At 41.4% G+C, this 17,633-nt stretch overlaps 1 protein-coding gene across 3 annotated transcripts in view; it reads right to left on the bottom strand.

The window, feature by feature from the left end:
- Window positions 1–13,873: 13,873 nt before the first annotated feature.
- Window positions 13,874–17,633, bottom strand: part of CWC22 (CWC22 spliceosome associated protein homolog) — a 34,114-nt gene continuing 30,354 nt past the window's right edge. For all 3 annotated transcript variants that reach the window (XM_033167106.1, XM_033167116.1, XM_033167125.1), the window contains exon 20: window positions 13,874–14,666. In XM_033167106.1, the coding sequence (XP_033022997.1) occupies window positions 14,131–14,666 (536 nt within the window). In that variant the 3' untranslated portion in view covers window positions 13,874–14,130. The remainder of the gene's footprint in view (window positions 14,667–17,633) is intronic.

The raw sequence follows: 17,633 nt of genomic DNA, 5'->3' as shown, positions 1-17,633 counted from the left end.
AGCTCCACCTTTGCCACCGGAGTCCCCGTTTTGTTCTTGATGACGCTGAGTGAGTGAGCCCTTCTGCAACTTTTCCTCCTCCTGCACCTGTTCCAAGAGGGCTCCACCACGGTGCCGAAAAGCTGCGCGGGACTCTTCTCTTCTGGTTCTTACGGTAATTCCGTCGCTTCCGGCTGCCTTTGAAATATACCTTGCGCCCCTGCCCCATAGGAGCCAACTCCCAGGGAAGGAGGTTCCTTCGGCTCCCCATGGGCGTAGCCAGGGGAGGCAGCTCCCCCACCCATCAAGTAAATAAATAAAAATACCTAACTAACTGACTAACTGCCTCGCAGTTCTGCACCCCTAAAATAAATCCAGGCTATGCCCATGGCTCCCCCAATAAAATATTTGAAGGGGCTGCCCCCCCCCCCAATTGGTGAGCATTTTTATTCAAATGGTGTGTGTGCCTTGTGGTCAATTATGTGGGGTGGTTCTTACCTGAGCTCCCCCAATGTTTTTTTTTTCCAAGTTGGCATCCCTGCCCCCACACATTTGAAGGAGGATAATAAATACGCCTCCTTAATTAGTTATGGGTTTGTGAAATGAACGAAAATGAGCAAACTGAGATGCCACCAGGGGCATGCATGCTGTGACACGCTGCCCTCTACAGCCAATGAACTCTGCTGTGTACCTGTTTTGCCCTTAAAACGCATTTGAAGGGGGCGGTCACTGCAGCAGGGCTAATGCCAGCATCAGAGAGTTGTACGATTATGCTCAACTTGCCACAGAGACAACAACATCTGTAGGAAGTCTGGTGCTATTTTTCTAGAAAAAGAGGTGCTGGAACTCACCATAGTCATCCCCCTTGTTCTCTTATAATGGCAATGGCGCCCACCTGAGAGGTGCCAGAACTGTGTTCCTGTGAGTTTCCCCCTGAAAAAAGCCTGGGTAGGAACCAAAGCTTACATAGCAACAGTTCTGGCAATTTCACTGCCACACAACGGCCATGTGCAATTGACAATGCGGCCACATCATCTAGGGATTGAAGCTGTCAATCGATAAACAGCAGTGGTCAAGTAAACCTCAGCTTTCAGGCATGGCATCACCATCCCTACTTGGAAGAGAGAGGACATGCAAATTGACAATTCTCTTAGGCTGCGTCTTATCATCTTGGACATTGTGTAAAGTGGAACTGCTAGGGGCAGTAAGTCCTCTGTTGGTTTGAGGGCCCTGGCACGTGACATGCCACCCTAGGAAATCAATACTTATGTCAGTGCATGTATCCTTTGTGCATGCACATGCAACCTAGCGGCTAGAAATAAGCCACAGATGACACTGCAGGTAGGAGACCTGTACGAAAAATTCAGAAGTGTACCAGAAGAGAGGTTGAAATTTCATAGTGGGAATAAAATGCATAAAACACTGCCCAGAACTCTGTCTCTATGAAGTTGCGAGTTAGTGTCTTCACAAGGCACCAATCCATGTGCCTTTGAGGGGCCCTGCTGGTAACAGTAAGTTTACATGGAAAAAGAGAAGCACAGCAAGACCAGAACCCCAAATCATAGAGTTGTAGAATTGGAAGGCACCCCAAGAGTCATCTGGTCCAAACTCCTGCAATGCAGGAATCTTGCCCACAGCTGTCCCTGGGTGGGCACCAACCACCAACTTTCTGGTTAGCAGCCAGACACACAGACCCATTGCACCACAGTACATTAGCTTGAGCTCTCACTCTACAGAGCGACTCTGTAGCAACATAGCTACAGGAGCAGATAAAATGAAGGCGTGTGATGGAATCCCTCCATCACCAAACTTCCCATTCCCAAGGTATGCCCCTTGTTCACTGCACATGGGGTCAAAGTGATGTAGCCACATGCATTGATAGTTGAGATGCATGCACCCTGCTGAGCTTATATAGCCTAGTGGTTTACAGTGCTTAGCTTCAGAATTACCCAGAAGACTGCCTTCCATTCATGTTTAAATCTTCCAGTGAAATCCAACAGTTGGGTAAAAGATTCATGCATTGCAGGGTGTTATGTGTTTTTATTATGGGTTTTTTTTTAAGATATTCTGTAAGCCACCCAGAGTGGTTGGGGAAACTCAGCCAGATGGGGCAGGGAATAATAATAATAATAATAATAATAATAATAATAATAATAATAATAATAATAATATAATCCTCATAATCCCTTCCCACAATATGATTCTATGAACTTCCAATGTGCTTAATTTGAGTTGGCTCTTGCACACTCTGTGCAGAGCTTTGGGTCACTATTGCAGTATTGATAAGTTCTCTCAAACAAATCCAAAGCAAGTGATTTGAGAAGCAAGAGTGCCAGACTGTTTTAAACCATTAGTGGTAGTAGAAGAGAGTATTAACATAGGTTTTTTGTTTGTTTGTTTGTTTGTTTGTTTGTTTACAGTAAAGTGGTGCACATCCAAGGCAAATGTTGCAGCAGCTGCTTCAAAGATTACTCAGAATAAGAGAGAGAAAATACACTGTATTCATACATCTTGTTTCTCCTAGCAAAGCTAGAGGTTGTGCACTAGAGCAACGACCGTCAGCTTTTTCTGATGCTTCTAAGAATTCTTTTGCCAAAATACTCCCAGACTAGTGCTTAAAATAATGCCTGACTGAAATAACTCTGCACAAAAATACTGCAGCCCAGTTCTAGGCACGTTTACTCGCAACATCCTCAGGAAATCACTGAGGATCAGGGCAATACAAAATTGCTCATCGTAAAAGCTTATGCACCCCAGCATTTTTATCTACCTTCATCCCCTCCACTTTAATTGAAATCATTTGCGTCACACCTGTTGTCTGTTCATAAAGAGCTGCTCCACTAACAGATTCTTTGCAGGGTGTGACATGTTGTACCAGCACCATGCTATAAAACCGATTGCTACTCTAGCCCTACAAAGAGGTTGACACCGGGGACTCAGCTATACAGCGGCAAATAGAACATTTTAAGTGTGTTTTAAGTGCATTATACACATGTGATGCTAGATGGCGGTGGTGAGCTTAATGGCAAATTCTCTCTCTCAGGGGTAGGCAACCTAAGGCCCGGGGGCCAGATGTGGCCCAGTCGCCTTCTAAATCCAGCCCCCGGACGCTCCAGGAATCAGCGTGTTTTTACACAAGTAGAATGTGTGCTTTTATTTAAAATGCATCTCTGGGTTATTTGTGGGGCATAGAAATATAGTCTGGCCCCCCACAAGGTCTGAGGGATGGTGGACCGCCCCCCTGCTGAAAAAGGTTGCTGACCCCTGCTCTCTCTCTATATAAACTTTTTTTTTTTTTAAAAAAAAAAACATTTTCACAGCATTTTTTAATGTGTGTCTAGATTCCACCTGAGATTGTCCTTATTTTATATAGACACATGTATAAATCTTTAGTGCAAGGCTTCCTGGATTTGGAACACTACCTGAGAAGGCCCAACTAGCATTAACTCTTTCATTCTTTAGATAATGGGGGGATTATTGGGTTGTTGGATTTATTTTTATTATGTATTTTGTGATTTTATCTTGTGAAGCTCCCTGATACAGGGTGGTATGACCAGGGTTCTTAATGGGCGATGGATGGTTTCTGTTTTTAGTATTATTTGGTTTTTTTGCATGTTATTTTTATATACCTTTTATATGGTTAGAGGTTGTCTTAGTGCTAGCTTTGTTACGTTGTTATGTGTTAATATTTCTTTTTATGATAGCAATGCAGTCCACTTCAGATGTGTCTTATAGAGTAACCAGCATATACAAATTTTGTTTTCATTTAATTACATAGTTTATTAAAACCCCAGGTGTGTCCCTAACATTTACTCGGAGTAGATGCATTGGAATTAATGGACCTAAGTATGTCAGGGCTATTATCTTCAGTGGGTTTATACCGAGTAAAAGCTGGTGGGATGCAACCCCAATATCCCCCTCTTCCCACATTTAACTTTTTACGACTCTCCAAAGTACTGCTAGTTTCCTGGCTGTAAACATTCAGCTGGCTGTTTTGTAACTCATACTTCATTCCAGTTCTGAAGCCAGCTTCCATTCACAGAAAAGGAAGTACTGTATTAAGGATTTCAGGGGGTGGGGGGAGAGAGAGAGAGACTAATTTTCACAAGTGTGCCCTTGGAAGCAAAGTCAGAGATGACTGTGCTTGAGCAAAGCCCAGAGTGGAAGACAATCAGAGGTTGACTTGAAATCAGACGAGTCAGACAAATATTTAGGCCGTCTAGGGAATGTGATTCTAAATGGCAGGAACAGAAGTACCATGCTTAATCCATTTTTTGTTGCTGCTCGGCAGCAGAAAAGAAAAACACTTTAGCACTGATTGGATAACACTTCCATTGTACTTCAATCTCTGCTCTTGGAAGATGGTAGTTCTCCTTAATAGCATGGAGGGGAAAAAATCACATCACATGCTGTTTACAGTTCCACGTACCTCGGGTTACAAACGCTTCAGGTTACAGACTCCGCTAACCCAGAAATAACGCTTCAGGTTAAGAACTTTGCTTCAGGATAAGAACAGAAATTGTGCGGTGGCAGCGGGAGGCCCCATTAGCTAAAGTGGTACCTCAGGTTAAGAACAGTTTCAGGTTAAGAATGGACCTCCAGAACGAATTAAGTTCTTAACCCGAGGTACCACTGTATAACTATGACATAAAAATCCCTCTCGCTTAAAGTTTATGGTGAAGTATTACTGGTCTTTGGCCTCTTCCTAATCGAGATACAGTCTTCTTCACCTATTATCTCCACCAAAGATAGGCTGTTGGTTCAGGACTGCAGGAGACAAATCCCCATTTAACCATAAAGCAAACTGATGGCCTTGCCCACATCACTACAGTGGTAAGAACGGGTTAAGAACTTAATTCGTTCTGGAGGTCCGTTCTTAACCTGAAACTGTTCTTAACCTGAAGCACCACTTTAGCTAATGGGACCTCCTGCTGCCGCTGCGCCGCCAAAGCACAATTTCTGTTCTTATCCTGAAGCAAAGTTCTTAACCTGAAGCGTTATTTCTGGGTTAGCGGAGTCTGTAACCTGAAGCTTCCATAACCTGAGGTACCACTGTAACTTTGTGCACCATGCTTTTAAACATATGACTTCCTGAGAGCTGCAGTTTGTTAAGGTTGGGGACAGCTGCAGCTCTGTGGGGAGTAAACTACAGTTCCCAGGATTCTTTGTGGAAAGCAACATTCTTTAAATGTGCCATGTGTAAACAGCCAATGGCTCCAACTCTCTGGGAGTAAGCCCTATGGAGTTCAAAGGGATTTACGTCCACGTTCCAGCCTTGGGTGAAATTTCATGTGCTTCAGTTACTGTGCTGCTCCAAAGCTGCATAAGTTGTACCACTCACTGTGACCACTGGATGGAGATTTTAATTACCTATGTAAAAAAATAATAGTATTGGGCCATTTACTGATTCTCTTTTTCATAAAGGGCTACTCCTGCTGTTCCATCCCTCGCCACCTCCCACATTGCATATATGTGTGTTTGGTGGGGAAGGTCTAGATTCTAGAGCAGGGAGCTTGCTCTGTTACACGCAGGCTATAGTGTGATTTAGAATCTGGGACAGTCAGAGGGCTCTGAATTGTGCAGGGAACCCATGTAGATAGAACAGGCTGGTCTCTTCAAACCTATCCCCAGCGGTTTTAGATGATGGGCAGAATGGGGCCAGCTTGAGACATGCTGGGCCTGCTCCCAGCCTGTCCACATGTTGGGATGCAATCTTGAACAAGTCTAAAGGTAGCTTAGAATATTGATTCAAACAGAATCGTTTATACATTTGTGTCCTGAATTTCTTTCCCACTGAGAAAGTGCTTGTTATTGCCTTTACACTACGTATATGTCTATATATATATGATTTAAAATATATATGCAGTGCTTTTTGTTCCTATATGATAACACCTCTGCTGTACAATATTATTACTGCAACACATTCATTAATATAACATGGGTTGTATCTGAAAGTTTAATGCATTATAAAGCATTTTTTTGCTATCATAACCTAGAATCTGCATTGCCCTTCAATCCTACTCACTGTTCACATTTGTCTCCATCGATACACTGCGTTATTACTGCAGGTTGAAGAGTCATCAGAATTGTTCACATATAACACTAAGTCAAACCAAGGCTTAGCATAAAAGAGCAAACATGTGGGCCCCCAGAGAGATTGCAGCTGCTTTGTTCCCCCCCCCCTCCACCAGTTATGCTATGCTGAGCTAACCCATGGTTTGGCTTAGCATGCCATCTAAATCCAGGCTACATGGTTTAGTTCTCATAAACAAACAAACAAACAAACAAACAAACAAACAAACAAACAAACAAACCACAAGCTGTAAAACGTAGAACAAACCTTTGCTACAGGATGTGGTTTGTCTGGAGCGAGATAAACCAGGTTTATTCCTAAACCAAGACCATACACTAAGCCAAACCATGGCTTGGCTTAGCAAAGCACAGCACAGCAGCAGAACAAGGAAGGACCAAAGTGGCTGTAACCTTTTCTTCAAGAGCCTGTGCTTTTGCTTGCTCTGTAAGCCAAACAAACGTTCTATGCAAACCAGGCCACTGATTGTACTTTGGAGGTTAAGAGTATTTGCTATAGATCGGATTACTTATACAAGCTATTTTGAATATCGGTTCCTAGGCATATACTGTTTACTTCCGCCATTCAAAAAATAGTTTGCATTCACACTGAGCCATCCAGATCAAGTCACACATACCATACCTGCATCTCAAGTAAAGCGATGGAAATTAATTCCACAGTTAAGCACGGAAGACCGCAACCCTCCAAGCAGGTACCTAGGAGTACACTGCACTGAACTCAGGAGGATGAATTTGTATATAAGCATGCATAGGATTGTGCTGTAAGGTGTTAGATCTATATACCCTTACTCGGAAGTAAATGCCATTGAACAATGTGGGTTGGATTGCATGCCCTATTGCTTAATACAGCATTCAAATGTAGTATATCCTCAGCTCACTAACACGGGTAACTCAGCTACATGTTGTTCAGAGAAACAGTACTCTGCATCACAGTCGTATTGCTCTGTCTATCACGTGTCTATATGTGGGGGTCCCATGTGACCTTCAACAATTTTAAGTTTATGAATAGTATGCCGCAGTATCTGAGCTTGGCACTCTCATATTAAACATTTGTGCAAGCACATTGCTTTCTAACGTAATCGTTTTCTAACATAATGCTGTCAGCATGTCACGCCCAGTGAAGGATTCACTACTGCAGCAAATATAAGGAAAATTGGCCATAGGTATGACACAAATTATTTCATCCAGGGTATTTCTTTTTAAATGCACTCAGTTCAGCTGAAGTCAATCCAAACCAATGCTGTAATAAACCCCTTTGCCTGTAAGCCCCACGAAACACAACGGGATTTACTTCTGAGTAGACACAAATAGGCCTGGACTGTAAGTTAGTTTAAGTGTGCATTTAAATCATTGGGCCACGACTCATGGCTAACTCGCTCCATTGATTTCAGTGGGACAGACATTCAACCAACTCAGTTTGGATCTAACCCAACATGACTGGGTAAGAATCCTTCATAAGTACATCTTTACAACTTGATGTACTACACTTGGCTGCACCTTATTAATATTGGTTTTCCATTAGCAATGATTTTCACGGCCATCTCCCAAGCAAGCAAAAGTATAATCAAATGAATGGTTTTCATGTAGGTAATAATTAAAAACTTTTTTATTGTAAAAGAAATAATAGGACTAGCATTTTTAAAACAGTTTTACTTTACACAACAACATTTGCACTCCTATGTGGAAGCAAACCCATTGAAAACACTGGGGCTTACTTCTGAGTAAGCATGCACAAAAGAGCACTGTTACAAGATTAATCCTGATATCGACAATTGCATTTTTTTTATGATGAACTAATCATCCTTAATCTAGTAATTTCCCATATGCAAAGGGGACACATTCAGAACATCCATTTTAATGGAGGAGCCAGTTTTGTACACACAGAGGGGTGTGTGTGTGTATACATATATATATATATATATATATATATATATATATACACGCACATGTGTGTACTTGCTCCCTTTACTGAAATGGATGGGGACATTCACTTGCAAAGGTCGTCTTGGATAACATGTGCAATTGTGTACTTTATTAACAGTGCCAATCTATTACTGTCTGTTCAGAAGCAAGTCCCATTGAGTTCAATAGGGCTTGCTCTCAGGTAAGTGTACATAGGACTGCATTGCAGAAATGCATGCATAGAATTGTACTGTTGTAAGGCTGTGTGCACACTAACCCATTTGTCGCACACAAAAAATGTTGTTTTTCCTCAACCAGAATCAGACATGCTTGTTCCCAACATTTTGCTTTCAATCTAGGTTCAATTCCAGATCCTGCTGTCCATGGAGATGAATGTGGTTACTTGATACGGTCACGAAGAATCGGACATGACTAAACAACAACATATTGGTATACCTCCAACCATAATGCCATTGGGCACACTCCCCATTGTGGGGTAATGAAGAACCTATCAGCAGTGAGCTTTCATTTTTGAAATAAAATTCTTTTCTCAAGAAGCACTTTTCAGGGGCAAAAAGAATAGCAATAACTCTAGATTGTGTGTGGATTACATAGAAAAAACAAGTACTTGCTCTCTATTGATTCTAGAATAAAAAATTGTATGTTTGCAGCCAAAGTGTCCTATGCCATTCTGGAGACCGTAAAGCATGGGCTAGCTGATTTGATGTAAAATATCCCAAGAAAGACCCCGGAAAGCATCTCAGTGATGTCACAGTGCATATTATCCTAGTTTCTAGTGGCGATCATTGACAAATGACATACCGGCACTTGATTCACAACTTTCTGATCTCCTGTACCCCACACCCACAGTAATCCACACAAGGGTGGTCAGTAAATAAAAGCTAAAGTAATTGGCTCATTGTTTTAGGAGAAATCTAGGCGGCTTCTCCATGGCTTACACAATTCCTCCTGCTGAATGAGCTTAATTGTAATGTTGACTTGTGCCAAGTAAGCTTTAGTTATATATCTAATAGTTGTTAAACACCTAAGAGGAATGACACGGACCTTGGGATTACATTGCTAGTCACCCAAGCACATGGTGTTGTTGTTGTTCAGTCGTTCAGTCGTGTCCGACTCTTCGTGACCCCATGGACCAGAGCACGCCAGGCACGCCTATCCTTCACTGCCTCCCGCAGTTTGGCCAAACTCATGTTAGTAGCTTCGAGAACACTGTCCAACTATCTCATCCTCTGTCGTCCCCTTTTCCTTGTGCCCTCCATCTTTCCCAACATCAGGGTCTTTTCTAGGGAGCACATGGTATACTTAAGCTCAAATGCTGCTTCTGCTGCATATATATATAGTTATATATATATAGTTACAGTCGTACCTTAGATCCCAAACACCCTGGAACTCGGATGTTTTGTCTCCTGAACACCACAAGTGATTGTTCAGTTTGCGAACGTTCTTTTGGGACCCGAATGTCCAGCAGGGCTTCCACGGCTTCTGATTGGCTGCAGGAAGTTCCGGAACGGATTTTGTTTGACTTCCAAGGTACAATTGTATTTGTATTGGCTATATAAACCTCCGTTTTGTGCAGGTAGCTGTACCTGTTTTTTTGGGGGGGGAGTTTTGATTCTATTTTGGTTGATAGTTGAAATCAGTTTTGTTAAGTTTAGGAATTCCTGTTTGTGTTTAATGAACCCATTATGTTCATGTCCGCGTACTCCTGCCTGTATGTCAGTTCCAGGTGTGCTCTGGGAACGTACTATGCAGTCCAACAAATGCCTACTCAGATTTAAGCTGTGGGACTGCAGTTCCCATCAACCCCCCCCCCACCATCCAGCATGGCTAAGGGTCAGGGATGATGTAGTCCAGTGGGTCACACATTCATCACAACTGGACCAGAACATGCTCTCCCAACCATTGGGTAACTGCAACAGGCTTCATTCATTGCATACCCCTCAACTATCCCGGAAAAACTGGGACATTGTTTTTTGCATGGGAGCACCAAAGCCATTTTGGACGCCATGATCTTGCCCCCCCCCCAAAAAAAACATCCTGGTTTGGAGCCTGGACATGTTGGAGGGTATGCCATTGGGGATTAACTGATAAAGGTCTGCACGACATCCATAGCCCTGACAACTTTCATTTTTAGAAACAAAGCCCTTTAGCTGGGAAGTGAATGTTTAAAGTTTGAGCTGGAGTTAAAACTGACATTAATCTTGACTTTCAGGAAGGCAATGATTTAACAAAAGCTGACCTTGTAAACGGTCAACGAGGACACTCCATGCAGCTCACTTCAAGGCTTTCTGTGCTTATGTTTCTTCTACACAACCCTACAACCAATGCAATTATGGAAGTAAGATCTGCTATATATAGTGTGAAATTGAGAGCAATTTAGATTATACAGGCCCGCAAAGCGAAGTAACCTCTACTTATAATTTTCTGCCCTTTCTACCCAAACCGGCAATTACCTCCACATTTGTAATCAAAGGGAAGGCAGATTGCAGAATGTGGCACACGCTGCCACGGGTACGTGGTAGGCTCAGTCCCATCTTGACGTGTGCACCCACCTGCAATTAGCTATAGCCTCAGATGACTCCCGTAAAAGATCCAAAGGCAGCAGGAGGTCAGTGAGAGAAACGCAATGCTTTGCTAAAGGAGGCCATGTTTCAAAGCCACAAACAGTGCAACCCCATAAACATGTTTACTCCTCGATAAGACCCATTGGTGATCAGCGGGACTTACCCCTAGGTAGGTCTGTATAGCAGGGGCGAGGAATATTTTTTCTAGCCTCAGAGCCGCATGGGGAACCTTTTGGGGCTGCATACCGAGGACAGGGGTGCATGAAAACGGCAAAAGCAGGCAGAACAATGGATGCGACTCTGAAATTTGTACAGTAGGTTACCTTCTAGCCTTGCAAGAATCTGGGGGTAACAACACACACAGACACACCTGCAAATATGTAATCTGCTGAATTTTCAAAACTACACACTTGAAGAACCAATTTGAGGCTGTGCATATTTTAAGATGGGTAACTGCCCAAATGATATACTGTAAGAAATGTACGGCAATAGTCTTTTTTACATCTAATTCACACTGCATAATTAAAACAAGATTAATAATAATTATAATTACATTGTTACGTTTAGCTGTACATTCATGCACTTTTAGGGCCAACTCTAGGAAATCTGTTCAAAAGTGATACAACTAAGGCTGATGGTTAGAATGATTGTAACAGACGGGTTTAGTGTTTTCAGGCTTTAAATAGACATATTTCAACAATACACGTAAAGGTATTTTGTTTTAATTAGTAGCTGGTAGATAATATACCAGATTAGGTAGGTGCCTTTGCTGCATTTTTGGCACCTCTTAAAAACTTTTTAAAGTAAGCCTATCTAAACACATATATTTGACATGCCATTTGGATTTTAAAATGTGTATTTTTAAAATGGGTTTTGTTAGTATTCTGGGGGGGGGGGAATATTTAACTTGTTTTTAAAACATCTGATTTACAATTCAGAATTGTAGAGTTAGAAGGGTTGATAATTTTGACATATACTTTATATGGAAAGCTTAGCGGTTTATAAATCCTGTCAAAATACAGTTATTCTGATAAGCAAGCAAGATGTTCTAAGTCTGCTCATGTCCAGATTAGAGATTTTATTTAGAAAAATGAATTTCAAATCCGAAAACAGAAATGGGCACAGAGAAATATTTGGAACACCGGTTAAGACAGTGGCTGCACAACCAGCCAGCGCTGCACATCGAAGGGCTTTCAGGTTTTCAATTCTTTAACAAGAAGCCTTTGTGGTACACTAAGGTCCCTGGGGCAAGTAATGGCTAACCAGTTTTGTGACAACTGTTACTGCATCTTGGTCTGCATCAATTAAGGTGCATTAGATTCCACACACACACACCCTTTTTTTTTTTTGCATCGCAGTGTCCAATACATTATGTGAAAGAAGTCATACTGATTTCTGCCCCAGAGGGATAAGCTGTATTAGTCAGTTACAATGAGGAGTTCCTTAAAGGGCACTTAAAAGGCTAAAAGAAACATTTACTCCATGGACTAGAGTGTTTCACCATGCCTGATGTAAAAAATGCTGTCCTCGTTTTGCAGGTGGAATTCAACACTGCACTATGAGAAAACATTGCATCTGTGTGAACATTTCAGATTGTCAGATGTGTGCGGCGTCTGCTGATAAATTAGGTGAATCCCACGCTATAAATCTACACGAAAAAAAGTACAAAGAGGGAAGAGGGAAAAGAATAAACAGGGGAGTTTTCCATCACATTCATTCAACTGCTTCAGATCTGAGTTGTCCTAGCCGAAGTTAAGTTTGATATTTAATCACAACTTCATAATATGATAATTTTGGCCATTATGGGCAAGTGGGAGAGAATAGAAAGAGCCAACTTGCAGTTTACACAGACGGGTGAACAATCTAAGGGACTTCTGGTCTGCTAATAGCTGTTCTGCTCCTTGTAGTCAGAAAAAAAACCCCGAAAACAGTGCACAGAGGGGAGGAGGGTGTAATCGTTCTGTTTGGCAATCAGAAATGCTTGCTCTGATGGAAGGGTCAAAATACAGCAATGCTGAATTCCTCCCAAATTGGCGGGAAAATTGATTCCCCCCCCCCATTCACATTTATGTTTGACAGAGATGGAACAATTTTCAAAGCAGCTTCACTTGTGCTACCCTCAGTGTTGGAAAAGCCGAAGTGATTGTTCATGTTTATTGAAAAAAAATCAATTATTCAAAGAGATTGTAGAGCAATACCATTATCTATCTGGCTGGTATCCAGGAGGTTTGTCATCATCTTTAAGTATCTAGTTCTGATTTTGATGCAACAGTTGAAATACTCATCAAAACCACATTAAAAGGGTTTTTTTAAAAAGGGGGGGGGGTTGTGATCTTAAAATCAGAAGAGAAAAAAACCCTGAGCAAGATCCAACATCACATGAGCAAACACAATGGGATTTCCCCTGCCTCTCTGGATCTCCCAGTATCTCTGGTTGGTCCACCAACTATCCTGAGCAGATTTGGCAGATACTTTGAGATTGCTGGGGGGGGGGAGCAAAGAAAGAGGAAATCCATTGTACAAGCACTACACCAGATGATAACACTGAGCCTTAAATGACAGTAATTCAAAATATCAACTGTGTCTCATTTTCCATAATTATAAACACTTTTCAGCGGTAGTGAAATAATACTCGAGAAATCCACATGCCATCCTCATATAAATCTCTCCTAACCCATGAATCCATGTTTTTTTTAAAAGAAACTAACAAACATCCAGCAATCTTTGGTTATTTTAGTCCTAATTCAAATGACGTATCCAGTCTTGCCCCAAATATGCTGAAAACATCTGAGACACTGTTCTGTTTCAACTAGAAGAGAACTCTGGTATTGGCAATCATCGAACTACAGGTTTTTAAGACCTAAAGAAAAATAAAATAAAATGTTATCAGCTGTGTAGGCCAGCTTTTAAAAATTGTCATCTATTCTCAACTGCATTCTCAAGAGCAGAACTTGATCCATTAACAGATTTTTAACATAGTTGATGCTTATTTCCTCCAGATTTGATGAAACCAAAGCCTCACATTAGTTTTCTGAACTTTTTTGAAGCTCTGAATGTGAACAATGTGGGATTATCAGGTGTAAACATACACAACCGAGTTCTGTAATGTTTAAATTCTAAGCAGCAGGTTGCAGTTTTCTCATCAAAACAAATAAAAAACCGCTATCAATGTTGTTCTGCAGTACAAACACCTACAGGGGATTTGTTATTTCTGACATGAAACCTTTTAACCATAATTGGAAAATCACCTAAAGAACAAAAACTAAGGAATGTGTAGCACTTTTAAAGAACATAAATAAAATTTACAAACATGTCTGTAAAGCACTAATATTTCAGTAAAACAAATTGCTTGACTGTTTTATTAACAAAATAAACTACATTTGATTGCTCCTGGAGTCAAAAACCTGTAAGCAGCTATCATAAAAAGATGGGCTACCGGAAACATTCCAAAATTTCAATGACGTTTACAAGTACTTTGTACAAAAAGTCCTTTAAAGATGTTCCGTATGTTGCAAAAAATACAGCTTTCACCACAAGGCAGAAGTATTTGCATTTCAAAAGCAGTCTACTAGAGTCATTTGCGCCTATATGGGGAATCGCCCCTGTGCTTTCGCCTGCCCTCATCTCTCCTTGACTCTTTAAATTGGTCCGGATACTGCCTGGGCTCATCCATCCTGGGATTGGGATAGTTACGGGGCCTCTCTCTAGACTTTGATCTGTCTTTCCTCCGTCTGGGGAGTTCACCATCCTTATCACAGCGACTGTCCCTCCCTTCGTTATCAGACAAACAATTCTGCCTTTCGGCCCTCTTCTTCTTAGATTGGCTACTTTTGCTTTCCGAAGGCGTATTTCTTTCCTGATCCCTGTCCTTTCCACCGCAGTAGCTGTTCCTGTCAGCGGAATAATCTCTGTCATGGGAGAGTTTCTGTGATGCATCATCTCTCCGACTTAAGTCTCTTGAATTCCTGTCAGCATTCCTCTGAGCACCGTTTTCCCTCTCAGGCTGCCTCTTCTCTTTTTTCCTCTCAAGCTGTTTCTTTCGACTTCCTTGCTTTCTCTTGGCGTCTCTGTCCGATGCTTTCTTCTTCTGTGACTTCCTCTTTCTCACATCTGAAAGGATCATAAACAGAATTTACCCTTTTAGGTTAATATATTCGCATTACTTTATTCGCACATCAAAATATATTGGCTTCATTTAAAGAACCTACAGCAGGCACCCCAACAGGCCTCCAGATGTTTTGAGACTACAATTCCCATCATCCCTGACCACTGGTCCTGCTAGGTAGGGATCATGGGAGTTGTAGGCCAAAAACATCTGGAGGGCTGAGGTTTAAGAAGCCTGACCTACAGTAAGGGGAAGGACCACCAATTCCCCACCGCAACGCAGACATTTAAGCCATTCTGGAGAGTCTCTCCACTCTCTGGAGCAAATTGAACTGCAGACAGGAGGGAAATAAACCTAAATAGACAATAAGGAATATTTTCTTCTCATGCAGTGAGACCTTTCGATCCAAGCTATAGGAAATTTTACAGATACTTTGACAATCATATTATCAAGTTGTGCTCTGGGTACTGAGCTTGAGTTAGTAACTGTGGATGTGTTCATTTCCTTCTCTTTGCTGAAGGTTTTTTCCAAAACTTGTGGGGGATATTTAGCTTGCTGTTATTTGGACAAGAAAAAAACCCCAAACATCTATGCAATGTCAGCATTGCTCATAATACTATTTCCTACAGACTTCATAAGATTTTAAAAGTTGGGAGAGAAAGTTCAATTTTCTTTCCTCTCGAAATCCAGAGGGCCAAATAATCTGGACTACTTGAAAGTAATTTTATTCCCCACCTGCATACTGGCTTCATTTTAACATTTAGATCAGTAAACAGGTAGGGAAGGGGGGAAAATATTTAACATGGGAATTGGAACTCAAGACCATATAAAAAGTATCTTAGGAGACGCATATTCTTTACCTTTACTCAAGTTCTTAGTACTCAATGTAACTTCCGCTTGCATGTGCCCTAGAGTAATGGATGCGCATGCAGTTCTTTCTTTGTACTATTTTAAGAATTTGCAACTAGAAATTGGGACTTAAAATATGAGCTGCCAAGGTATATTCACCATCAGCAATAATATGCTAAAAAGACTCGATGTTGAGACAAAAAGATGACTACACAGCACATCACTGAAAACTGACCGTACTTCTTCCTACTGCATGTATTGTACAACATGCTGACCAGATTCGTCTTTCTGTCTTTAGGTAACAAGGAATTGGCTGATCTGTCTTCAGCGGCAAAAAAGCCCTCCTTGAAGTGGACAGTTATGCCAAAATTTTAAGCCACCTGCCTTTGGAGGGTCTGGAGTGGGGGAAAGGGGGAGCAGAAACATCTCCTTACATGAGCAGAAAGGAGTCTCACAATACTTTGGATCAAAACCACCATGCCTCATATACATTACCTCTATGATCCTTGCAACGAAGCAGTAAGGTATTGTTATCTCCCCATCACAGGCATAACTTGCCTAGAATCATCCAGTGACAAAGCGAGATGTGAACTGGGCTTCCTACGCATGTTCTTAACTTCTATGCTATACCAGTAGAACGAGCTCTTCCTGACCATAATGCCCCCAACACAGCCGCCTTAATGCTGTGCTGTAATATGATGAATTAAGTTGTCAGTAACTGTCCCATGGTCTGACTGTTAACTGAAAGTTACATTGAAGTTTCAAAAGGGTAATGTTCCTTCAGATTATTTATTTTCAGTCCTCTCAAGTATGTCTTCGATTTTCCCTTGCTTGTAGGACAGTAAGTTAATTTTAGTGCAGTTTTGTCCCCACCCACCCAACCTTAGGCTGGAGGGCAAATTTAACATGCTGAGCATTTTGAGAAGTAATTCATTGTGGTTTGGAGACACTGGGATTTTAAAGGAGATACATTAAGGAAAGCCCAATAGAAGGCATTTGTATAGAGGCATATAGCAAACTTCAGTATCTGTTAAAATATAAGGACCTGCATTCCCCTTTACAAAAAGATACAGTGGAGTAAAATCAATATAGCTTTAGCACAATAATCAAGTTTTATATTAGTATCTTCTTGAGTTTTCTGGTACAACCCTGAGGTCAGAATGTTGCTGAAAACAAAGTCTTGACTCCAACTACTTCTGCTAGATAGACATTCTAGCATTCTAGATATTCTCTGCCAGACATTCTGGAAGCACTCCTCTAAAATAATGCAACATCTTCATTGTTGCAGAATTACACGAAGATAAAAAGTACAATCTGAACAGCAGCAAACTACTGGCCTGAAGTTCTCTTCACAAAACTTTGCAAGTAAAATAAAAGCTGACTGCCCCATCAAACAGTCTAAGTACCCCTGGCTTTTCATCATTTTGGCAAAATTTCTGCTTGCGGTGTACAAAAAAAGAGAGAAATCATAACAATTCAGAGCATACCGCTGAGACTATCAAATCATTTCATTTGGGTATCTTTCTTTTCTCCAATGGGAAAAAGGATAAAACATTAGAATAGAAGGTATTAAATTAAAACCGAACATCACAAAAAAGCCCTGCGCACTCTAGCAGAATCCCTTAATTTGTCACTAAGGACCTGCCTGGTTCCCATCTTGCTGCAGCTGTCTATGCAGGAGCCATCTGGCTCTCTGCTGAAATGCCACTTCCCTGACCCCGCTTCCACTCTGCCTTCCTTTACTGCTCTGGTGTTACTGATGAGTTGCCTGGTAATAGCAATAAAAAGCAAACGCCGCAAATTACAGAGGGCTGCTTTTCATGCATTCATAACCTGTACTGGGGTTTTGTGAATCAGAAGACTTCTGCTCTTAAAACCCACCAATAAATCTAATTTATTTTAAGTCAGCATGCTTCTTGCCTGCATAAGCTCATGCTGGGCGATCATCTGCTCTCACAGCTAACTGCGTGCGTGATCCAGACTGGGCTAGCAGGCATTATTGGTCTTAATAAGGTTCAATTATATAATTCATATCAACTAGTTGGAATGAAAAGTCAGTAGAAATAACTCGCTCAAAAATACTAATTATAGAATGGAAGTTACTAGATATACTGTGCTGTCAG

This window comes from Lacerta agilis, chromosome 1 (genome assembly GCF_009819535.1).
Source record: "Lacerta agilis isolate rLacAgi1 chromosome 1, rLacAgi1.pri, whole genome shotgun sequence".
NCBI classification, from domain to species: Eukaryota; Metazoa; Chordata; class Lepidosauria; order Squamata; family Lacertidae; genus Lacerta; species Lacerta agilis.
This window is presented reverse-complemented; position numbering and strand designations above follow the sequence as displayed.